The sequence below is a fragment of the Amblyomma maculatum genome, chromosome 7, assembly GCF_055883805.1.
Source record: "Amblyomma maculatum isolate TAMU_Amacu chromosome 7, ASM5588380v1, whole genome shotgun sequence".
Taxonomy (NCBI): domain Eukaryota; kingdom Metazoa; phylum Arthropoda; class Arachnida; order Ixodida; family Ixodidae; genus Amblyomma; species Amblyomma maculatum.
Window position 1 is genome coordinate 79,292,386 of NC_139350.1, and position 25,843 is coordinate 79,318,228.

At 47.7% G+C, this 25,843-nt stretch overlaps 1 protein-coding gene across 1 annotated transcript in view; it reads right to left on the reverse strand.

Annotated features, from left to right (window-relative positions):
• Positions 1-25,843, reverse strand: part of LOC146183717 (bone morphogenetic protein 2-like) — a 343,803-nt gene that overhangs the window by 34,493 nt on the left and 283,467 nt on the right. The window contains exon 5 of the mRNA XM_084608750.1: positions 23,628-23,795. Coding sequence (XP_084464876.1) covers positions 23,628-23,795 — 168 coding nt within the window. The remainder of the gene's footprint in view (positions 1-23,627; positions 23,796-25,843) is intronic.

The following is a 25,843-nucleotide window of genomic DNA, read 5'->3' on the forward strand; positions in this document are numbered from 1 at the left end:
CTTCTTTTTGCAATTTCATTTTGCCTTCTTGCATTCGCAGCTCGGAAACGATCGTGCGGTGTGGGCTCGTCTCCAAACAATATACAGCGGCGATAGGCCGGAAAGCAAAAATAGAATAGGGAGAAAACCGTAACGAGTTGGTCGCGTGAGCGCGAGTCGCTAGCGTCGTAAAGCCGGGTCGACGATGAAACTTCCTCCCCTTTACTCCGGCTTCCGCACCAGAGAAGGCCTTCATTGTCTATGCGCTGTTTGTTTCTTGCTGCGCAGTCAGCACGACTTGGACGTAAAACGCGTTGGCAGAAGAAGGAAATCAAGAAGAAAAGTGGGAAGTGAAACCTATAGAGCAGCTATACATAACGGAGTTTCCTTATACGAGCCATCGTGCACGAATGTTAAGCACCCAGCTGCAGAGAATATTTTCACTGCGAGTGCCTGTCTCTTTCTCTTCCTGCATGACAGCGAACTCTGTAACTAGACGCTCCAGTTCTTTTTGTCCCCCTTCTTTACTGTTTTACAGGCGAAAGAAGAGGAACTGGAAACAATGGGATGGTTGAGGAGCTGAATCAGCAATTTGCCTGGCCTACCTTTTCCACCTTCGCGTTTTGAAATGCGTGTGCAGATGCTAGCTCCACCCGTCCCCCCTCCCCCCGCCCTCCCTTCAGTGAAATACTTGTGACTATATGGGCTGCTAGTGCCGCTTTCCGCCGGATCCAGAGCTCGCATTTTTGAAGTCCTTATATGCTGGACGCGCCAGCCTCACTGCGGACCACTGCCGGCAGTCAAATTAACGGTACGGCCGTGTATTTCGTTCTCTGCCCAGTCGCCGGCTTGATTGTCCCACAGAAGCAAGTCCACGCAACTAAGATAGCTGAGACGGCGCACTTACGCAAGGGTCGTTAGCCTCCTCCTAAAACTTGCGCAGAGCAGGGATGAAAAAGTAACAACAAGACTGCTGAGGTCTTGCCAGTCTTTTGAAAACAGCCCGTCCAAAGAACTCTACGAAAGCATTTATTCTTTTTATTTCTTCCAGCACGCTCGTCGAGTATCACATTCTTTGACATCTTTCTGTGTGTCGTCAGACTAGCAAAAAATGGAGCAATGGGCAGACAAAAAGACTGAATGGTGATTTCACCCCCTTTTTGCCAGTTTCGCGCTAGCTGCTTGGGTGCTGTAACTCATCTCTGCGGCTGGTTCCTAATGCATGAGCTCACATCACTGCCTGCAACTTTATACGCTTGCTGTATGAGCGCTGCGCTTACAAAAGATTCTCAGGGACCGCTTCAGTAACGCGAACAGCATTTCCCAATACTAGAAGGCGAATAAAAGCGCGTTGGTAAACGCAGTGTCATTCGCCACACTCTTGTTCGTGCGTAACGTGAAAACTAGCAGTGCTTTGGTTAAATTGCTGTCGCGTTTGCTAACCCAGAAAGAAACTCTTATCTGATTTATCTGTGAGTGAAAAGGAAAAAAAAAGTAATTACACCACTTCCTTGCTTAGCTTGTTTGCTTTCATTTGCTTTCATTATTTTCCAGTTCACGCTTGAGGTTAATTGATACGACGCCGCGTGCTCCTCAAACCTTACATGGTACAGATAAATATAAACACGGACTACAGACCAAATTTCTGTACCCAAAATGTTTGCACGAATTCTGGCAATTTTTGAACGCAGTTTCTTTATATATTCTGTAACTGTACCCCAACCATCAGTACATCCGCTTACCCTCCCTTTTTTCCGCCAATCCTCCCCCATTTATTTTCAGAAACGCAACACACTGCTTTCCTTTGGTTGTCTGTTTTACTCACTACGAGCGCAGGAAAACGTTCAGAAGCAAACGCCCGCTGTCCATCCGAAGCCTAAGCCATTTCCAGCAACGTGTGCATAACAGTACCTTACAATATCCCATAGCTGAGTCGCAATCAGAAGTGGCGTTCCAGAAAGGAATACTTAATTCATTATCATGATGCCAAATCATATGTGTCATCTGCAACAAGCCGAAAGAAAATGGCCCTCTTACCGCTAACCATGTCGACCGATGGCTAGGCTAACAGAAACGTTTTCAGCCAGCTACACACCTATACCTAAATATATAAACGGCCAAGTTATGTCGATAACAACGAAGCGAAAAAAGCCCTGCAAAACGAAAAAGTGGAAAGGTGTCGGATAGTCAAAATTCTCTAGGCGTGAAAGCAGGAGAGACAGTATCCGAACGCATCCAGTTCTACGTCACAGTGTATTATGACCCCAATGGTGAAAGAGACAGCACGGAACGGCGCATTCACAACATTCATCCAGAATTCCAAAACTTCTACGCCTCTGACAAACTGCGTCTCTTCTTACATTTAAAGATTAAAAAATATGTATGCGGTTCCTGCATGGTCACTAAAAAAAAAAAAAAAAAAAAAAAAAAAAAACCGGTGGCAGCCAGTTCAGAGTCCTTCACAAATCCTTCCTTGGGTCAAGACAGAGCAAGCAGTCACGTAAAACAAGTATTGGTAAGTAGGCTGGTGGTATAAACCAAAACTCTTCATAATCCCCTATCTCAGTTTCCTTTCTTCCTTTCTTTCTTTCTTGCTTTCTTTCTTTCTTTCTTTCGCCACTTTATTTAATCTAAGCAACAAGGCAAAGCGGTCATCTACGTTACCTGAATGGCCCTTGGCAAGTACTTACTACGCCTGGTTGATCCCAGCACGTCGGATACGTAACCTTTCCGCCGGCTGATTATTGGATCTGTCCTTTGTGTGTGTGTGTGTGTGTGTGTGTGTGTGTGTGTGTGTGTGTGTGTGTGTGTGTGTGTGCGTGCGTGCGTGCGTGCGTGCGTGCGTGTGCGTGCGTGCGTGCGTGCGTGTGTGTGTGTGTGTGTGTGTGTGTGTGTGTGTGTGTGTGTGTGTGTGTGTGTGTGTGTGTGTGTGTGTGTGTGTGTGTGTGTGTGTGCGTGCGTGCGTGCGTGCGTGTGTGTGTGTGTGTGTGTGTGTGTGTGTGTGTGTGTGTGTGTGCGTGCGTGCGTGCGTGCGTGCGCGTGCGTGCGTGTGCGTGCGTGCGTGCGTGCGCGTGCGTGCGTGCGTGCGTGCGTGCGTGCGTGTGTGTGTGTGTGTGTGTGTGTGTGTGTGTGTGTGTGTGTGTGTGTGTGTGTGTGTGTGTGTGTGTGTGTGTGTGTGTGTGTGTGTGTGTGTGTGACGATTGCATGAATGATGCAGATGATGGCATAGCATTGTTTGTATTTTTTATCTCAAGATTATGGCAATGCAGCCACGCTTCGTTCATAGTCGCGGTTAGTCCGGAGAAATGTCTCGCACAATATCGCTGAAAATACTGCGCAGCCAACTTGAACGTATCAAGTCGATGTCGCTACCTTGTTTTTACGTCCATGATGAACTGTAGAAACGTGTCCCCCCACCCTCTGCTAGTGAAGCGCCTAGGCCCTGTGCGGGAGCCTTACCGACGGCGGGCATCATGTTTTCTTTTTTTCTTGTGGCAGTAGTAAGGACACAGGAGCCGGAGAAGTGGGTGAGTTGACGGCAACTGAGATATGAGTCGTCCACGATGGCTGCTTTGAGCCGGCCAAAAAGGCCGATCTTGCAGCCGGGGACGTGTAGTGCAAAAGTGTGCTAGACGTACAAGATACCATACATTTACAGCTATTCTGTTTACAGGACGTAGTCCAAAAAGGCGCAGGTAAAAGGAATGAGTCGCTCACGAGGGCGCGGTTCAGTGCAGCCAGAGGTCTGCCAGGGGCTAGCGCTGCGCTGGAGTGAGGCGAGCTGTATGTCGGTTGGCGTCCTGAATGCCGACACATGAAAAACAAAGCATATATGGGAGTCGAATGTAGGAATGGTATCGGAGCTTCTCAGGTGGGGCTGTACCAGTGTCAGAGGTAGGTGGCCGAATGCTGATGTGAGTGCCGCAGGTCATTCCCCCAGCTGAATGAAGTGAGCGCGCCGGTGCAAGTGACGTCGCCGAGACTGAGTCCTCGGAAGCGTTTGGTTGCGAGCGTAAGCAAAAAAGCTAAAGGTGGGTGACGGCAGATGTGTGTCAATAGCGGAAAGACGCTCCTAGCTGCCTGCCGTCTGAATGAGCAGAGGAGGAGGACGGGTGTCGTACGATGTAGCCAAGAAGGGGCCAGGTGAATAAGGCGACGTCGATGGAAGCTGGCGGCAGGATCGTAACTATTCATAAAGACAGGCTGATTCCGTAGTGCCGAATGAAGTATGCTTCTAACCTCAAAAGCAGCTTGAGTAGGCACAGAGAGCGCCGCACCTAGTTGCAAATATGCTGCATCGCTGATAAAGTGGAAGGCAGCTGGCACATGGACGCAAGGACCAGGCAGCTGTTCACCGACATGCCCAGAGGTTTCAGCAGGATAGTTTATCAAAACTTGAAATTGGGCTAGATGGTGCATTGCTTGACTAAAGATAAAGCGCACAGGAAACACACACAAGAGAAGCAGAGAGAAGAGAGAAGTTAGCGCGTTTCAGCAGGAGATGACGGCAGGGATGATGAGCACCAAGCCAGTGACGCTGGGTGGAGGAATGCAGACGTCAGCGAGGTGTCAAGAGAGTGGCGATACAAGCCGATGTAGAGCGATAGGGCTGTTCGGGAGGAGGAAGCACCGCCTTCGCTGGTACCGTCGTTGCACGATCAGGATACCACTCACTAGGGAGCGGAAAACCAAATTGGATGACAGCCGCCTTGAGGTCGTGTAGGTTCGGGTCCAGAGGTGACGAAACGGAGCGCAGGAAACAAATATCAAGGAGGCCTCCTGGGCTGAGAGAAACAGATGGTGTTGCTTGAGGCGCCACGCATTTCATGAGCGCGAACCAGATGGTAGATTGGTCGCATAAAAGGGTTCCAAGCTATGTAGCTCATTGAAATCACCCTGGTTGTGAGACATTATGGGCATATTTGCCTTGAAAGTATGGTCCCCGTTGTAACATGGTCACGGAGTAGAGCGCAACGACGTAAAGGTTTGAGAAGGAAAAGCCAGTCGGCAAAGATGACAGCCCTTGACCGCTTAAGAAGTTCGAGCGGCACAGGTGAATTGGGTCGCGGACATACACTGCTCTATGGCTGGCGGAATGTCCGCGGCTTGCCTCGTGTCGCTGGTTGATTCCATTCTGTGGTTGAAGCTGTTATTCGCTGAGTAAGAGACAGAGAGCAACGAGTCAAAAACTCGTAGCTATGGTTCGTATTATGCCCGGGTCCCACACTCGTGGGCATAATGGAAGCCGAACTTGCGTGAAAAGGAATCCGATACGGAGGTCCACGATGTTTACATTCGCTCAGAAAGGCTGCGACGTGGGCCGACGCTGCTGGAACCGAACACCGGGAGTGAACGTGCGCCGTATATAGTTCGGCCTATACACAATGGCGCTTCTTTTTTTTCTTTTTCTTTCTCTTTAGCCGCGCCTCTGAAAGCGGTGATGGTTCATCTATATACCTATACCCTAGTGAAAAACACCGTATGAGTCACAATAACATTGTACGGATTTCTCCTACTAAACCCCTGCAAATCTCATTATCATATATTTATCATATCATGAATGAGTTTAGTATGAGATTATATGAGATTTGTATGAGATTAGTATGAGTTTAGTATGAGATTATATGAGATTTGTATGAGATTAGTATGAGTTTAGTATGAGAATTTGTATGAGGTTATTGTGACTCATAGGGTTTTTTTCACTAATGTAATTTTGCTGAAAATATAACAGTGCTTGCCAGTAAAGGAGTAAAGCACTTCAGGGCTGCGAATCCCTGCACATATAACTATAAGCGGCTGTCGCCTAATAAGATACTGGCGCGGAGGCACATGCATAATCATCATCGTCATCATTATCAGCAGCAGCCTGACTGCACGCAATGCAGGGCAAAGGCCTCTCCCATACCCTTTCATTTAACCTGGTCTTCTGCTAAACGCGTCCATTCGATCTCCGGAAACTTCCCTAATGCCATCTACCCCCCTAACTTTTCGCATCCTCCTGCTGCGCTTGCCTTCCCTTAGAACTCACTCTCCTGCCCGTAGAGACTATCAGTTATTTTGCCTTCACATTACATGACCTGCCCATGCCCATTTCTTATTTTTGATTTCTGTTAGAATGCTATAAACCGCGTTTGTTCCCTGGCACATTCGGCACGCTTCTTATGCTTTAGCTTTACACCAACCATTTTTCACTCCATAGCTCCCAGCGTGGTCCTCAGTTTAAATTGAACTTTTTTCGCTAGCCTCCGCGTTTCTGTGCACATAAGTGAGTACCGGTAACATACAGTTGTTACATACTTTCTTTTTGAAATATGCATCATTGGAATGCCGTAGCACGAGCGGAAAGCGTCTCAGGGAAGCCTTGTTTGAGTGACGTCATTGAGAGAGTCACTGGTTAACTACTCGGGGAAAAACAATAAATGTACTAAATAAGTAAAGAAACGAACTAAAGCACCCACTAATAGGCCTTGAAGACGTGTGTGCTGCTTCTGTCAAAAGTTGCGCCCGCCATTATCAGCGCACGTGCAAGCGCCAAGGGAAAGAATGTTGTTATTTTTAGTTTTCAAAATAAACGGCTCAGCTCTAATTAATGGCCGGTAATGCATTAAAGATCGCGTTTCGCAACATCGTACGGTCCCTCATTTTCTCACCTGCGCACATCGGCACTGGCAAAAGAGCGAAGCAGAAATAACCAACTGAATCCCGTGCGTATATATCACGAGAAAACGTTGCTGTAAATTACTTCGCATCCACGTCTGCACAGCTCTTAAATACAAGGCGCTAGCGGCAACGAAAAGCAATATATACAAATCTAACGAATCGGAAACTTAACCTTCGCTGTCGACCCGCCTCGAACGACAACACTGGGCCGACGCCGAGAGTGGACACACGAGTAATACATCATCGCGGAGATCATGCTTATATTTCCTGCCTAACGTTGTCTCGCGCGAGGCAGCGGTTTACATTACCAGCTCCCCTACGCACACTGCGCGTGGCTGGCTGCTCCGGTCCGCAGGTCATTAATTTGCGCCCCTTCTCGACATCTTCTCAATTTTCGCGGAGAATAATTCGAGAGAAAAAAAAATATAGAAAGCGACGAGGAATGAAGGGGCCTCACGTCGATATTTTATGTACATATAGGCAGCGACATGTGGCTCTCCGTCGGGGACCAATTTCTTTTTCCCGTTCTGTTTGGAGCGCTAAGCAAATCCCGCTTTTCACCCCTTCTTCCCGCTTCTCTCGCCGCGCTCCGTTCGTTTCACGAGCGTGTCTCGCGCCTCGTTTTCTGCGTGCCCTTTTTTACCCTCCACCTCCCCCGCTCCTCGCCGACGTAATCCCGCGGTGATCGCGATGGATCCCACCACCTGCGACACGGGGGCGCCGTCCGAGATGCGAAGCAGAGGACAGAGCGCGTCGCCTTGTTTGCGCGGAAAGGATTAATACCGCCGAGGAAGCGAGGGCGGCAGGAGCAGCACATGGGCGTCCTAGCGACAAATTCGCGTCGGCCGCTTCTTATCATCGTGTTTCTCCGAGGCCGGTGCACCGCGTACGCCTACGCGCTTGTACTGGTGACTGACGATGAGAGGAATATGTGCCAACACGCACCTCAGAATGAGGCAGCAAGTGTTGAGATAAAATTCCGCATCTGAATACGAAACCATTACAGTCCCACGAATGAAATGTTTTCCACTGAGGTGTTCGACATGTTTTCGGGTTCTTCGCGCTGGCATTGCATTTGGTTGTGCGTTTGCGTAGACCACGTATAAACTACCATGCTTCACGCGGCATGTGAGAGCCGTATTCGGTGGAACATCGGTTTAAAGACGTGCAGTTAGAGGTATATATGTCGTTGGTTTGAATCCTATCGCGAATTAACCTTCATCGTGACTAGCATATGTGTATGCTTTGGGCAACACGTCGGCCAGTGAAGTGTGTGTGTGCATATATATATATATATATATATATATATATATATATATATATATATATATATATATATATATATTGGCGTCACATTTATAGGATACGTATCCGAATCATGACGCAAGCGTTTTCGCACAGCATTCCGGAAGGTCTCATACGATTTCTCGTTGCAATAAGCATACACATGTGCTAGTCACGATATATATATATATATATATATATATATATATATATATATATATATATATATATATATATATATATATATATATATATATATATATATATATGACTATATATATATTTATATTTTCTTAGATATTCATCGTAAGTGTACCTTATCCTTGTAAGAGTTGGCCAACGCCGCCGTCCACCATAACAGTGGAAATGCGACGTCCTTTGAGACCTCCGAATGTCAAGCAGAACGTCGTCTTACGGAGAAGGCGGGAGCTGCGTGATAGCCGTCTTACGCTACTTCTGACGTCAAGACCACCAGTTTTGAAGCCCTCTTCAAGCTAATCACAAAACAAATGAAGTGTCTGTGCGATCCATTAACTGATGCACGGTGGATGTTCTGCTTTCTGTTTGCGTTTTATAAGGATGACGACCCCATAGTTTTCGTGCTATTGCCGGGGCATTTAAGACCCTTTCCCGAGCACGCACAACACACGCCGCCAGCCTTTTTCGTTTAGAACTTCTTACTGAGCTGGTTGGCAGGGCAATCCGCCTTTTCTCGCTAGGTGTGGCGCCCTTTGAGGAGTGACAAAAACTTGTCTACTACTGGTTTTAAAACGCCATCGGGAGACGCAGCCCCGATCCGGTTCAGCGCCTGTGGCAACGTGTAAGGATGATGACGATGATGATGATTTTTGGGCTCTCTCTTTGCAGCGCGCGGGCGCACAAAAATATGCAGCCTAGTCAAAACAAAAAAGAAGAGATAGAACTACAGACTAACACCGTCCACAAGTACACGTATGTCCACGCACACACCAGCCTCTCAGTGTCGCAAAGTGCGCCACCACTGTCCCCGTCTGTGCTTATTTGTGTTGAAAAATTCAAGGGATTGTGGTAGGGTGGTTCCCTCTATGTGCTGCGGGGTCGAACCAGTGCACCACAATACAAAGCAATACAAGGTGTTCCACGGTTTCCGCATCCTGATGCCAACAGATCCGGCACAGTGCAGCCTGCACTTCAGAAGAGGGGTGGTAGTGGCGCCTGTACACTGTACGTCACCGTGCGTGGAGCTGCACGTGCTTCAAACTCAAGTGAACTCCCGATGCTGTTTTCGTAGAAGCACTAGGAGGAAATAGATTGTTTGTGGGTACGGAAGAGCTGCATGCTGGATTTCAGCGTCGCCGCCTGTCGCCATTGAGTGGTTTCCTCTTCACGCACTCTTCACGGCCAGTGCCCATTTGCGCTCGTTTTCTTCTTGGATTTGGTGCTCTAGGAAACCGAACTTGCGCCTAAATGCATGGGTCTGCTTGCACCATCGGTCTCTGATACCGGTGACGGAAAGTTAACGGTACAGGCGACGTGCTCACCACTCATCATTCATGAGGCGTAGTCGTCCCTCGTATGTCAGTTTGCTGCGGTCACCTCACGCCACGTAGGAGGACGAGCTGACGTCACCGCGATTGGCTACGCCCATGGCAGCCTAGCGCACGGCCAACGTTCTTCTGCGTATTTTTCCAGATCTGTTCTGGTGCTGGCTGATAGCGTCACCATTGCGTTTGCGAAAGTCAATGCTGTCACGAGCACTTCTTTCCCCATCTCGAGTACCAGAATGAACCGGATGCATCCCCAGAGTGATCGATGGCGCAGGATCCTGCTTGCATGCCTCGAGGCCTGCCAAATGTGTTCCTCATGTGCCTCAAAAATATCAGCCGTTGCACTGGTGGTAACTCCGATGTAACGGTATTGCGGCGTCCACAGTGCCTGCTCACCGTTAGGGAATATAATTGCTGTATCCTGCTGGGGGCCCGAGAAGCACATTACGGCAATTTTTTTGGCATTACACCGGGAGAGTAAGGTGTTCCACAAGCGTCGAGGCCATTGTTAGGAGTCACTGAAGTTATGTCACATCCTCAGCAAGCAGGACCATGTCGTCCGCAAAGAGGAGACCCGGTAGTGTCCATGTTCCAGGAGTTCCGCCCCACATGTGGGGAAGCTTAAAGGGACACCCAAATATGCTATCAAAATCTAATAAACGGCATTTCGAGACACTGACGCCGCATATCCGGCAGCAAAAAATCGAATTAATAATGATATATTGTGACAAGAAGTTCAGGTTTTTTTTTTTTTTTTTGTTCCCGCCGGTCGAATTCAAGCTGTTTTCTCCTACTACGTAGAGGGTAGAATGACGCACTCTATGACGCAAGAGAGGATTTCGTGATTGCTGGGGCGCGGAAGTTGAGCCCGCGGCCTCGATCGGTTAGCATCCCTCAGGAGCCAACATGGCAACCGCGTACTCACAATCGACCATAGGCTCACGATACGTGACGGCCACAGCCGAAATAAATAAAACGATGAAGAGAGTAATTTACCGAGCGATGGGCCCATGAATAAAAAAAAAAGAAAATAGAGCGATTGTAATGCATAATACTTTACGTGTTTCTCAAGCTTTCGCGCTCCTTCTTGCACTGCGTATAAACAAACAGAGCCCTCGGTCATTGCAACGCTTCCCGAAATGCTTACATACAAATAAGATTTAGTTACCAGCAAAATAGTGTCCTCGCTGCTGCGCTTGCCAGTCTTGAAGCTTCGTCCCACTTATTTCCTTCAAGGTTTGTGCTATAGCTCCGTGTTCAGCGAAAATTACGTCCACGGTAGCAGAGCTTGACCGAAGGGCCGGCGCTCCTAAATTTGCGAGCGCTATGAAATTCCACATGTTAAAATGCTTCCTATGCGCAATTTAGTGCTCATAGGCATCCACACATTAGTTGCAAGTCGTGAGAGCAGGTAGCATGCTTCGATGGTCAATAAGTTGTGATTTTTAGACCGGAAGCAATGGCCTGTACACCTCGAAACGTGAAGCTCGATTATAAATGCGGCCGTGACATAATATGCAGAAATACTTCCCAGCTTCCTATGTCTCGGCGGGGGCCGAGTGGTTAGCGCGGAGCGGTACGCAGCTAGTAGTAGCGAGTTGGAATCGCGCTGTTGCTTTCTTTCTTTTGTGTTTTTTTTATGTATTTGTGGTGCTTCGTTATTTTTCTTGGTTTTTACTTTTTATCCGAGACCCTTTTTCGCTAGGCGACTAGCGCAATAGGCAAGGATGCAATAGGGGAGCAATGACATTCGGAATAAGATCGACGCTGTCCTTGGTATGAGCGGCAAGTATGCCCCTTTCGTCTACGATGCCTGCAAAGAGCCCGTTGATGCTCTTGTTGCCACAGTATACTTGGGTCATACGTGCCATGATTTAGTGAACAGTTGAATGATAATGCGTTTTTCCTTCGGCGCTTGGCTCAGAAGTGTGAACGAAGGAGCGTGTCGGCGGCAGCGGATTTCGCTCGCTCGCGCCTCCGAATGCTCAAATGTGAACGAGCCAGGCGCGTCTGCTACTTTGAGCTCGTATTTCAGGCGCCACAGGTCCAAAACGAAACTATCCGAGCACGCACGAAGTGCCTGAGCCGGAACATAACCGAAGCTAAAGTGGGCGCCTGTGGCGCCTCCAAGTATATTTTTTATTTGCTTTGCAACGTTTACGTTGTCCTTTCGCCGTCAATTACGTATGATAAGAGCGTGTTATCATATTGGAGACAAACCCTACGACCGCATTCAAACGGGCAACCTAATTCGCATTTGTCAGCCTCCGGGATCCCTAGCGCGTCACGTGATTTGTAGTTGCGACTTTCAGCTGTGGCGGCGATACCTGTATTTCTGTTCTTCCTCTTTACTACCGTATAACAGCTATGTTTTCAGTAAGAGTGGATTTTTTGTAATCAGGAATTTACCTTCTATCGATGCAAGCCCACTTCATTTTTCTCTTTAGTGTCTCTTTAAAGCCTAGTCCAGAATGTAGCAAAGCCCGCTCCATACCCGAGATATCCAGTATATAGCAGGGGGGAGAAGGGGCAGCCTTGTTTAAGACCCTTCAGACATCTAAGGGTTCGCTTCGGACGCCGGCAAAGCGCGCTGCGACCATGTTTCCCGCATATAGCCGTCGCAGGAGTGCGTGTGTGTTTTCGTGCGTACTTTACAGCTACTGTCATGGGTCCCGTACGGCTGTCACGAAAATAGCTCCGCGTGGCTTCCGCGATAAGATCCAGCTCAGACGATCACGGAGGCTATGAACTGCGGATGCGCAGCTGGGGTGACGATTCGCTTTCAACCAAGTGAAACTGCGCTCTTTCCGTCTTCATCGTTTTTTGTTTTTTTTTGTTTGTTTTTTTCCTGTGTTTACCTTTTATGTGTGCGCAATTCATCTTTAACAATAGGTTTTCTCTTAATTGGATAAGTAACGCTTTCGCATTAGACAGAGGGGTAGAGACACACGGATGCCTGTTTCTGAAGCACATCATGCAAAACTCTGTGCAACAATATTCGGCTGCAAAGCCCGACCAGGGTTTACGCGGAAGGCATGGATACCTTTCACGCTTAGCGAGGAGGCTGAAGTAAATTTCAACTCATATGGTTTCGTGTTGTGCAGCATGTCTCGTCACGCTTTATTATTATTTTTTTTTTTGTTACAAAAGAAATAAATTTGAAGCGCTTCCTGAGTTTCTTATGAAGTATACTGTGATAGTATTGAGGTCAACTCCATGTGGTTCGAGGTTAGTCTTCTGTGTGACGAACTCGCTTTCAGATAGCACAGGAGATAGCGGAGACACTTGTCATCGCGGCTTGCTTCTGTGGCCGTACCCGCTGTTTGGGTGTCACAATCGTAGTTCCAATCGTGTCCCAGGTGTATCTGTAGCCACCCCCGCTGACGCGGTTTCGCTTACACAAGGTCCTGGCACCATCGCTCATTTGTACCAAAATAACCCGCATTGCTGTAGCTTCGCCGTAGCTGTGTGTGTAGCAAGGTGTGCCCTGCTGGCCAACCAGGCCCGCATCGCCTCCTGCGCTGCTGCCACGTGGAGGCAGCGCGCGGACAGCGGACAATTACATCTTGCACATGCATGCGCTGTGGTAGCTTCGCTACTCCTTTAGAAGAGGTAGATAGCTAGCTACCACAGGGTGCCGTGAACGAATCAACTGCTATCGCGTACATAAAGCGACTGCTCCCCAGAAAGTGTCGTGGATAGGAGGATATTATCAGGCTCGAGATCTCAACAAGCGGCTTGATAGCTTCTGCTTTGAAGTAACTGACGTGAAATTTTAAAGAATTCGACGCCCCTCTGTCGAACTTTGCGTTTCGTTTGTCTCAAATTGGACAAGTCCACTTACTGTTAACTTAGGATACAACAAACGAAATCCTTGCGACACACAAGCATGCGGACGTATAGAAGCTTATAATGTCTCATATCACTTTGCCACTAGAAATATTTATCTGCTTAGGAACAAAGAAATTGTCCAAATGAAGATATTTTCTGTAATTGAACTGGCAACGACATATGGCGCCGAATGCTCCCTGCCTACAGCGCTTACCAAGGGTACTACCAGCCAATATCCTAGCATGAAAGGTTGCATAGGATGCGCTAAGCAACACTCAATAAATGACGCAAAAGACCATCACCGATGAATGATGACAAACGCGTTCGTGATCAGGAACGGAACTCGGTCATCATAGACGTTAGCGTTAGGGATTCGGTTCTCAACTTGTCTGGGACAGGGCTAATAGCGCTTCCCGCCTGTGAAGATAACCCTAAATGCGATGGTCGGTCTCGCTGCAAATTGGTGACTGCCCTCCGCATGATCAGAAGCAGGCCTTGCGCGCAGAATTAAGAAAGGTATTACACATCACGTCGTGCTTCACAAAGCACGGAATTTTCAGGATTCCTCCGCGCTCGTGTTTATTCACGCCGATTGGGCCACTCCGAGGGGCGACAAGATGAGAGCAGCAGGAACTTGTTGCAGAGGGTACTGGCGAAGATGTGCACTTAGTCGGAGGTACCAGTCATCAAACGCAGACGCAGGATGGGCAGATCCGATCAACGAGAGCCACGCGAAAGCCGACAGACGAATTACACAGCCGAGCAAAAGCGATGCACTGCACACAACTCAGCAAAAGGGATCGCGCATGTACTGAACGGATTCCCTGCTTGTGTCCCCGCACTTACGTATGCAGGCCCGCGATGAATCGAGAGTGCATTATCGCTTCGCGCACACGCAGTGCGGAGAGGAGCAAAATAACGACACTAACGAGAGACGGCGTTAAATGAAACAGGGAGTTTGGGAAGACAGGAGCGGGGAGGAAGAGCAAAAGAAGGCTCAACGTGGGGAGACGAGGAGGAAAATGTAAACATTCCACGCGAACGTGCGCGATCGAGTGAGTTAATTAATCGAGCGGGCGGGAGTTATTGCCAGATGGTGCTGACACCTGAAGCAATTTTTTGCGCTGTCCTTCGATAATTTGTGCGCTGCGCTCGCATAGAGAGGGCGTCGGCAGTTCCGCTCTTTCGAGAGGTGCAGAGACCGTGTTGGGCAGTCAAGTTTTGCAAACCGTTGTTTGTTACGGCAATACTCCCACCCTACTGAGAGAGTAAAGCAAGTTACCTTACTTAATTCACAAATCCCTTCTGCAAATATATGGATCCTCAGCAGGACGCTCGCTCTGCAGAATACTCTGCAAGGCGTGAAGGAGTTGTTTTGGTCTGCTATTGGGGCGATAGCTGTTTCACTAGTTTTTTTCGTTTTTTTTTTTTAAATCGCTGATAGACAGAATTGCACACGAAGTCATCGATATGCACGAAGTAAATGGGACATTTCTAGTGGTCACCTGCTGCAGTGTTGAACAGTCCGTGAAGCGGGTTCCCTCGCTTCCACTACAGCAGCCACAACGAAGATGTGCACAAGATTCATGGTGGGGAAGTAAGTTTGCCACTGCCCGTGACTGCACCAGATCAGACGAAAGGTAACGGCCAACAGTGCAGCACGGTTTTTAGTAGTGCTATATTGAAGAAAAAAAAAGTGGGGTTTAAAACATCATGGGGATTAAGAGTTCAACCTTAGGCCATTCACACAAAAGTGGTGATGATTCCGTTAAAACATTCGAGTGGGAAGACATTACGTGAGAGTTGCTTACGTGCGTAGTTGATAACGCATTGCTATCTTATCTTCTAGCAGCGTCATTAGAAGGAAATTAAGCGCGTGAGTGCAACACCCAAGCATTTTGACTTAGGCTGATGCCTCTTTATGACCACCCGTGTTCAGATTTTCACTGGTTTAGATCAACAATAACCATGTAGCAAACTTCTCACTGCCAAACCACGCAGTAGGCTTTAAAATCCAAAGGTGTACACACTACCCGGTTGCCTGTAATGCACCTGTTTTGACACAATTGTAAAATGAGCACGGCCATCACGCTCTTCCCGTGAACGTTGGTTGATAATCCCAATGTTCTGGCCTTTAGTTTGCTTTCCTTATCACATTGTCAGTATACAGTAGTCGCTACCCTAGCAAGTGCTTTGAGACGGCGCGAATGTACGAGAGTTCGTGAATGTTTCCAACCACTATCGGTTCTAAACAGCAAATCTGCCGCACTAGTGCATAGCGTTGTATAGTAGCGCTTCTTCCAGTACTCTGTTGCCAATCGCTCAGCACACGTTTCTACAAAAATCGGCTTTTCTGTGAACTTTCTATATATCCTTGGTGCTCTCGGCTGCCAGCAGCCTCACTATTTCATTGTAGCGGCTGACTACTCATCCAGTGAAGCGCCGCCTTATGCAGTCTGAGATTATGTCTGCACACTCCTCACAAAATTGCAGTGCTGATTCGCGTGGCCATTTTTCTGCCTCGGCGAGACTGTGAGCAGAGACAAACAGCGCCAGGAAACATCGAATGCGCTCGTGAATTTCTTAAAATATGTTTTTCGCCGTCCAACTTCGGTCGCACCTGATAATAAATTGTGCACATATTCTTGTTTACTTTTCCGCTGCCAATGTTTACATTTCCTCGCTGTTTTTTCCGCCGTTTGAAATTTTCCAGACGTTTTACATCTCTGGGAGTGGTTTATGTGGTGGCAGCGATGGCTTAAGTCATAGCACAAGCTGCTGGCATGGCTGGTAAACGCGTTCCTCTGCGAACCACCACCTCATTATTAAAAACAGAAGGGCAAAAGGTTGTTCCCGTACTTCCCAGTGTATGTTGCCTTGGGCTTTGAGCGTTCCTCGAGCCACTGCATGCAAGAATTGCCAGAGTGCCCATATGAATCCTCCCTAAGCCTCCGGATTCGGAGGGTATTAGGCTGCCGCTGTCTAGTCTCAAATAAAGTCATCACCTTTTTGATGCCGTGAGTAAACAGCTCTCGCATAATAGCAACTTGTGGGTGGTAATTTAAAACCTTGGGTAGGGGGGGGGGGGGGGCGGCACAACTTAAATCGACAATACCGTGAGCCAACACTTACAAGAAAGCGAGAACGATTTTTTTTTTTTTTTTTCAAATCTTGTTTTTGCAGCCCGTTGTGGGCATATACAAGTCGTAAAGCGCATCGCTTTCCCTCTACCGTGCACTTTCAGTGCGCATACAGAGCATACACAAAGACATCAATTCGAACAAAGTAGGGTAATATTAAAAGGTTTGATGTGCAGAAACCGGTTCATCTGGAGAGCGTTGCTAGAGCGGAGACACTCGCTCGTCTAGCCTTGTGCTCCTCCGTCCAAACTAACGTAGTCTTCCTGAGGTGAAATGTGCCGATAGAGATACTCCCGCATCTCTCCGACACCAGCACATTGTAAACACCGACGGTGCATGCCATGACCGGCGGGCATTAGGAGCAGAGTGTGTATACGCACAATTGTACGCACTCTAGATGCGATTCGTTACTCTTCTTCGATAGTACCGAAGATGGTGTGTAACACGGGGCTATTTCACGATCCTGGCGTGAACGAGAGAGATAGTAAGGCATAAAAACGAAGAAAGCGCTAGCATTTCGCGCGTAAATAGCGCAAGGTGCATCAACGCCCTGCGGGCGGCGCTGAGCGGATTATGGCCGGCGTTGCCATGCTGGCATAAACTGCGCACCCCGGAGCTATCCCGGTTGCCTTTCACTACTCACTTGGAGTGAAAGTATCTGTGAAGGTTGTTTGTTCCAGCATGCCACTCGGCAACACACGGTCCACAGGAAGGACCCGGTAGGACGTAAGACAAAGCGTATCATTGCAGCTGCGAACTGCGAGAGAGCGAGCACGCGAACGAATACGCGTACGTTAACATTCTCGGCCAGGACCTCAAGACCACCTTGTCTGCACCTTCGTGACTATGCCACGACTCTTTCTACTTCGCGTGGAATTTAGCCGAACAATGCATGGGCACACAAAAACAGTACAACACTTTGCTGGCCAAGTTGATGCATTGCTGCTGAAAATTCGAGCGGTGTTAGTTCTCTTCAGAAAAAGCTGGAATTTTGCTGTAATGCCTAGTAACAACGGCGTGAGACCAACAGAAAATCATCATGGGGGCCTAACTAGGAAGAGGTTATGTTGCTGAAGACCTTTAAATGATGAGAGCGTTGCACTTATGCCTTAGCTCCTGGCAGCTTTTCTTAAGCGTCTTGATCTAGTAGTTTGCCCGTGGGCTCGGTCGAATAGAAGTTCTTTTTTTTCCCCCGCAACTAAAACTAAATGGTGTTTTGAGTGCCGCCCTCGGAATTTGTACGAATTCAAAGCGATAGGCATTTCAAATTCCCTAGGCTAAAAAGTTGTCCCCTGTCCTCGTGACGCACAGAAAAAGCGGCATTTTTTTATTATAACCAATTCCATTTAACTTTAACGAAGAAAAACGCAGGGAACAACGCAGAGAGCTATGGAACGAAAAATTGTATAAGACGATATGGGCATGGGTAGGAGGTATAGTGAGAAGAGAAGATAACCGGTAGGTGGTTAACGGTAACAAATTGGAGTCCAAGGGAAGGGAAACGTGACAGGAGGCGCCAGAAAGTTAGGTTATAGAATGGGATGAAGAAATTTGCGGGTGGTCTAATGGATGCGGTAGGCACAAGATCGGGTTAATTGGAGGAGTATGGAAGAAGCATTTCCCCTGAAGTGGGTGTTGTCAGGCTGATGATGATGATGAATTTAACAACCGAAATTAATCGCTGACTGTAGGCCAAAACGAGAAAATAGTCGCCCTACTACTAAGGCAGCAGCGCTGACGGCCGAAGCTGGAAACACGGAAACTGCAAACGCTGCTCCTCTAAAGCGAGAAACTGGGCGCGTCTTCAGTTCCTGGTTACAGACGCCAAACATATTGCGAAACAATAAAGCACGAAACTTTCAGCACAACCAGGGATTGATTTCTTTGTCGTTAGCTAATAATCAGCCAAAGCTTTATAGAATTCACCCTTCAGACTCGTCTTAATTGGCACCAATGTTTTTGAAAAGTGTACATATTTCAGGGCTTTTTTTTTTTTCGGTATGTCACCACGGATAACTCTGAGTGATGTACTCAGTTACCTTCGCCCATAAGCGATAACAGCAACAGAGTAAGATGTTTACGACCTTCCATTTGATTGCGACTGGGACTCAACGCACCGAAGCAGCATATGTGGACCGCAGATGAATTTAGAATACTCGACATCCTCAACTCGGCTTGACCCCGCATACAGGCGCTGACGAAAGATGGGTGCGTTGCCACGACCAGTGGATAAGAACGTGCTCTTTTTTGACGCTAATCAACTCAAGAAATTTGTACCCTCCAAAACTATAGACCGCAACAACAGAGAAAAAGAGACGAAGTCTAAGGCGAATAGAGTGGCCGCTAGCCACTGAAACTGTCATGTTAAGCTGGCCGCCATTACTTGTCGTGGCCCCGCGGAAACGCTGCTTTTTGTCTTCGTCTTTATCCTCGCAAACCGCGCGTAAAGTGTCCCACGAGGGCAAGAGAGCAGAGAGAAAGAAAAGATGGGACACACGCGTATAATCATCATAACGGACGGTAGGAGCGCATCAACGGGTAACAAGGGACGAGGCCGGCTACGAGCGATGCGCGTTACTTCCAGGCAATTAACTTTCCCTGTCGGAAGCAGGCGCGCAGTACTGTATATCGTTAACGGGAGAAGCAAACATTACTGTGCGCGCGTAATAAAGCTGTCGGGCGCGGACGATGCCCGCAAACGAAGGCAGCCCGACGAAGAAGCCGCTAAGGTTTGCCCGCGGCGCTGTCTTCGCTTCCCGCTGAAGGAGGGTGGCCGGGAAAACTCAATTAGGGCCGGTTTGCTGGGCCAGCGCGAAAGTGCCACTGCGCAAGCCGTGGGCAACGCTCTTACTTTACCTGGCCCCCTTACCATTATGCTAAGTGAAATCTCGAAGGAAAGTCACCTACGGATGCAAGGTTAAAAGTCATTCATAGCGAAGGCTTTGCGAAACTACCAGAAACAGAGGTGCAGATTTAGTCAAATATTTAGTGGCCACCGGGTCTGCCTTTGAGCGGCACAGCTGGACTCTTGTGGTACTTATGGTGCTTCCTAGGTCATCGGAGATCAGAGGTGAGGATAAAGAACGCGGAATCATGAAACAGATTCTTCTGACCAGCTAGTGGAATAAAAACGTTTGCAGAACATCCCTCGCTTCCTAGATGACGTCACATCCCAGAAGCATAAGCGTGCGTGGAAGGAAACAGTGCGACATATGCGAACAGCCGTCTAACAACTGCTACTTGATTTAAGTTTGTTACGACAAAAGATGGCGAAAACCTACGCAAGATTGCCTGAGCTGTCGGGTGCGAAAACAGCGACATCTTCACGAACTTCTCGGAACTTCTGCTCTCGCCGGGATCCGGTAAAAACGTCCCCGGAGCAAATGTCCCCGGAAAAAATGGCCCCGGAAGAAACGTCCCCAGAAAAAATGTTCCTATTTGCGAAGTAGAAAAAAATGTGCCCGAACAGGCACTGAAGTCTTGCGCTATAGGAAGTAGACTGCGTTTGCCCCTGGCGAGCTGCAATGATGAATCATGCATGTTAACTTTATTACAGCGGTTTCACCTGCCGGCTTGGAATTTATTGCGAACATCGATCTGATGCGGGCATTCATAACAAAAAAAAAAAAATAAAAATGATGGCAGCGGTAATACAGTGACAGCGCCCCGTTGTCGCTTTGTTTACAAAGAAAAGTCGAGCTTTCCATCGGCTTTACCGGAGAAGCTTGGAGCGATATGCTTTAGTATGGCCATGATGCACAACCGGTTAAGCCTTGTCCTGCTTACACCATCATAACCCTTATCACAATTATACACACCATCATCAGAAGAACGATTGGACCTCGCCACCAGAAGGTCTCGAAAGTAATTCTAGTGACGTCTACTGCTTTGACCGGTTCCCCAAAACAACCATACGCCGATCAGCTTGTACCTATCTCAGCGGGAAGTATTAGCAAGCTTATTACACCTGCCATATGATTGAATAACGAGTTGCGGAGCTCGGAACCTCGCAACGTATAAAGAGTCGGACGGCTCTTCCACCATGCTTTTACGCAGTTCTTGTAAACATTTCGGGTGTCAGAGGACGCAGGTTCCAAATGATGATTACATTTAACTCATTCAAGAAAGAATGGCATAAAATGTGTATCTTTTTTTTTTTTTTTTTCCATGTGAGTTCCGGAAGAAATAATTTTAAGGGCCGGATTTTGCCTTGGGGACGCTTTTTCCCAGTTTGCGCTTCTTCAGGGGCCTTTTCTTCCTGGGATGCTTTTCCGGGGCCGTATCTTCCGGGGACCTTTTTTCCGGGGACGTTTTTACCTACACCCGCTCTCACCATAGTGGTCGTCTGCACTAGTTCAAATATTTGAAAGTCATCCAGTGCGCTAACTTTGCTCCTTGTTTTTGTCGAACGTTTACAAAACCTTTCACCTATACCGAACAAGCAAGTAGTTATATTTCGCAAACTTTTTATGACGAGGGTGCCTGGCCGCGGTGGCCCAGTGGTTAGGGGGTCGACTGCTGTGCCCAATGATACTAGATTGAATCCCGGCCGCGGATGCCGCTTTTCGATGGAGGCGAAAAGCAAAAGCCCGTGTGCTTTTGCTTTGAATACACGTTAAAGAACATCAATGGTGGTCGATATTTCAGGAGCGCCCCACTACGGCGTCTCTCATGGCCCGAGTCACTTTGGAACATTGAACACCATAAAACCAAACCAAACTAAAGCCTCTTTTAATGATGATGACGTTTTGATAAATTTCTGGCTCAAGAACAGCTTTGACCAAAGAGCTCCAAGACACACAACATTTTTGTCGACTTAAACTATTAGTTTAGGTAGACATTAGGTAGAAACTATTATATAAGTGCAGCAGCGTGCTAGGAGAAAGCTTGTGTACATTGCATGACCGGTGGATACCCACAGGCAGTACTGGAGACCGAACCCAGCTCCTTCCGCATAGGAGGAAGGTTCTCTAACTAATGGGACACTGGTGCGGTATCTGTCTTTTGTTTTTTTATGTGTACGCCGATGTTAACACCGTCCGTATATGCCACATACACAGATTGTATTCTGCACCAGTGAACAACAGCCCTTTGCTCCACAAAACGCGTTACTTGCACAGCCTTAAATATACGCCTTTCACACTTCATTTTTGCTTTATACCGGAGCAGTGGATATTACATCCACACTTCCCTACACTGCAACAAGACAAACTAAACAAAGCTTAACACAATGAACACGGCAGAAATGCGTCTCGGTAATTACTTGGCGTGATGACAAGACATAGCTTGTCGGAGCGCATTTAAAAGACTCACGGCAGCTATGTCTCTCAGTAATTATTCACCGCTGAAATTTCTCGATTTAACTTAAACGATTTTAACTTATATATATATATATATATATATATATATATATATATATATATATATATATATATATATATATATATATATATATATATATATATATATATATATATATATATATATTTTTTTACTAGGAAAAGTTCAACGTAAGTTTTTTGTTTCACTAAGATCCCCTAAAGCGGTATTTGTGTTCACACGTTTACCATTGGTAAGGATATTTTTACAGAACGAAACAGCGAATTCAGCCTTTATAGCTGTAAGTAAAGAATTTCCAGCCAGTCATTACTTATCCGGGAAAGGGTCGCATCCGCGACAGCTCTCACAACCGTGCACGTAATAACGCATCTGCACCCTGGTTCGAGTCACGCCAGCCGTCTCTGAGCTCGTTCCGCTGGTTGCTGTTTCGAGTTTGCAGCGTCAGTGGCCAATGCATCTCGCGGTCTTTCAGCTTTGACTCGTTTCTCCGAGACTGCAGCGAACGATGCGCACATGCGCATCAACGATACCGCAGCCGTTCATGCTCCTCACTCCATGCGCAAATTAGTGGCTCTCTACGTGTTATTTCACTCACTCCGCGTTGTATACGCAACACTTCTCAATTTGCGCGTTCAGCGCAGCGTACGCACAGACATAAGGACAACGCAGAGGTCTATGGAACGAAAAATGGTAGGGGTAACATTAAGAAATAGGAAGCGTGCAGAGTGGGTCAGAGAAATAACTCAAGTTACTCACACTCTAGTGAAAATCAAGAAGAAGAAATGGGCATGGGCAGGACATGTAGTGCGAAGAGAGGATAACCGATGGTCGCATAGGGCAACAAACTGGATTCCAAGGGAAGGAAAGCGTAGCAGGGGGCGGCAGAAAGTTAGGTGGGCGGATGAGGTTAAGAAGTTCGCAGGGGTCAAGTGGATGCAGCTAGCACAGAACAGGGTTAATTGGAAAAGTATGGGAGAGGCCGTCGCCCTGCAGTGGGTATAGTCAGGGTGATGATGATGATGATGACGATGACACACAGACATGGACAGCAACACTAAAGAAGAGAACTGTAGCAGCACGGCAGCTCGAAGTACAAAGTTGTCCGTGCTGCACACGTGATCTTTGCGTTATCGGTGCATGTATCACTGTACCACTCCCTAAGTGTTTATTTCCCTCGCTTCTTCTATTCCGGCATCCCGCGGATTCAAGAAAAAAAGGAGCACCCTACTCCCCCCCCCTCCCCCCCTCTCTTCAAAGAGATGGCGACGACTATGTTGATGATGAAAATATTTCCTTGATAGGAAAAATGGAAGGGGAATTAGTATGCGAACGCTGGTCGGATCTGTAGTCCAGATCCGACCTCTCAAGCGGGAAATTTTGCTTGACTTGATACGGAAGCACATTGCTTTCTTTCTTTACAGAAGTTAAAAAAAAAAAGATACATAGTTCAAATGGAACCCCCGCTATCCCCCCCCCCCCCCCCCCCCCCCCCCCCTGCCTAATTCCGCTCTACAGGAGAGACGGATAAAGCCGATTCTGCCTTAATTTCATACAAAGCTCAGGTTCCAAAAAATTGTGAATGCTTGGACGAGTTGTTTCAACATGCTTCCACGACAGATGGCGCAGTTGGAAACAACATGGAGAGGAATCCGACCCACACAGCGAACACATGGCAACAAACATGACGCTTCCTTTGTGTAGTGTTCACGATACATGTCGTTTTAAGCTGGGCTGTCTTCCCAATTGGTGGTTCAGGTATCTATCGAGGGTGAAAAGTTATTACGTCTTCCCTTGCTAACCCCCACCCCGAAGTCAAATCCAAACGCCGGTATGCAAAGAAAGGCACGAGGCTGACGCAAACACTCACCGCCTGAGGCGGCGGTCGGGTACAGCGTCTCCCTGCTGGGCCTGCCGTCGTCGCTGAACACCACCAGGATGGGCTGCTTGTTCACGTGGCCCTGGTGCCTCTTGGCGAATCGCAGGACGCCCTCCTCCAGCCGCCGGCCGTGCGCCGTGCGCACTGTCATCAGCAGACCTGCGATAGGAAGGGGACGTCAGTCGAACACCACTGGCAGACGAGCCGAGATCATCCTGCCGATTACACTAATTCACTGCATATGATGAGCAGTTCGCGCTGGGCAGATCATTCCTCGACAGGGTCGCGTGGTCTTGCCGCGTTCAACACCTCACTTTTGACGCGTTAACCTCCCAGTTTTAGCGGCCATTGATGCGAGGGAGTCACGGTAGAATTTCCACAGTAAAAGGGAGTTTTAGAATAGGGGGACCCAAGGCTTGGGGCCCCCAAGGAAATAGTTTGCGGCGGCGCAACGTGCTAGCCGAGCGGAGAGTTTTAGAATAAGGGTTTTCCCGTCGCAGCAGAGCTGGGCTTGCGTTCACGACGGTAAACCAAAGAAAAGCATTTAAATATATAAAAGCCAACAACGCTATTTTATTCATCACAAGGTACTATAATTTCACAAAACTATATTAAAACTACCAGTTATATAAACCGTTTTCGCCAGACAAGACGAAATCAGCCAGTTGTCAATCCAGGCCGAGGCCGGAAAACATGGAGGAAGGAAACATGGAGGAGCGTGCTCACGCTACGATTCACCTTGGTTTTGTTTCTTTGTTTTCGTCGCATCGCTCGCCAGTTAGTTGGCAAGCTCGTCACCAGGTCCTAACCCCTTAGATACTTTTCGCAACTGTGTACAAAGCGAACCCCCGCTCTTTTTTAGAGTCCACCGCACATACCAGTTATTTTTTTCTTGCCCCAGATGAATTAAACCTTGCCCATTTTGCAAATAACTTTTTCTTTCTAAGCCATATAACGAACGCAATAATTCATGTTTCGCGAATTCTGTCACGCCACCTGGTGAATTTGCCCGATATTAGGATCGCGGACTTCGGCCGCACTGTTCCAGATGGCGTATTCACCTAGGTTTATATATTATCATGATCATCAATGAAGGAACAGCACAGATGGAACTTCATGAAGACAATGATGATGTTCACAGAACAGCCAGTGTGTTGCAATTTTACGCGAAGCGCGATCAGCTGCGAGGATAGTATAGTGCTCCCGTGCCTGAGCCAGGCAAGCTAACCTGTTTGTTTTGGCGCGCGTTCAAAATATAGTCGCGGTAATATTTTGTTTATCTACTGACGGTTCGTGTGGACACGCTCTGCTGCCGCTTTGTCCACAATTCCTATTTACGCCACACATGAGACAAGAAATGCTTTCACACACACACAAACACACACACACACACACACACGCGCACACACACACACACACACACACACACACACACACACACACACACACACACACACACACACACACACACACACACACACACACACACACACACACACACACACACACAGAAGGAATGATAAAGCTATCCGGCATCGATAACCAAGTGACATTGCATGGTTGGGTTGAATTTGGTGAATTTGTTCGGTGTGTACATAATGCCACGGAGATATCGCTAAAAAGAAACGTTCTTCGACAGAGCCTTCTCGCATTCTCTTTCTCCGAACTTTTCTTTTGGCTCTGCCAAGTCTTGAGACGCTAACAGCCTGAATTTTCGCCCGATAGTACATCTTTAAGAATGTCGGTTTCGAAGAAGACATGGCTAGTCCGGTTGAAGCGCCATATTCACGAAGAAAAGCAGCTTTTTAGCCGAAAAGTGCTGAAGAACAAGTACTAGTATGAGCGGCCTGCTACTCCACAGTATGTGAAATCATCCACTTCAGTTTCAGATAAATGAAACCAAGAACTGCATCTGATGTTAAGCTATACGAAATATTTTGCTGTAATATTTTGTACACACTCGCAACAGCTAAGACACATGACCATTTCACTCACGTCCAGCACACTGCCAATCACAAAAGCTCGCAGACTGCCAGAAAAAAGGCTGAGGCAATCATTCATATGCATAGGGCGACAACCGCCAGCTGCGCAATGTGATGAGGGTGAATTCTGTATAGAACGTGCAGTTGGCTTCTCGAACCGAGCAAAGAATTTGACTTCATTATCCTGAGGTCCAGGTCCTCAACATCGCCTTAATACAGATCCGC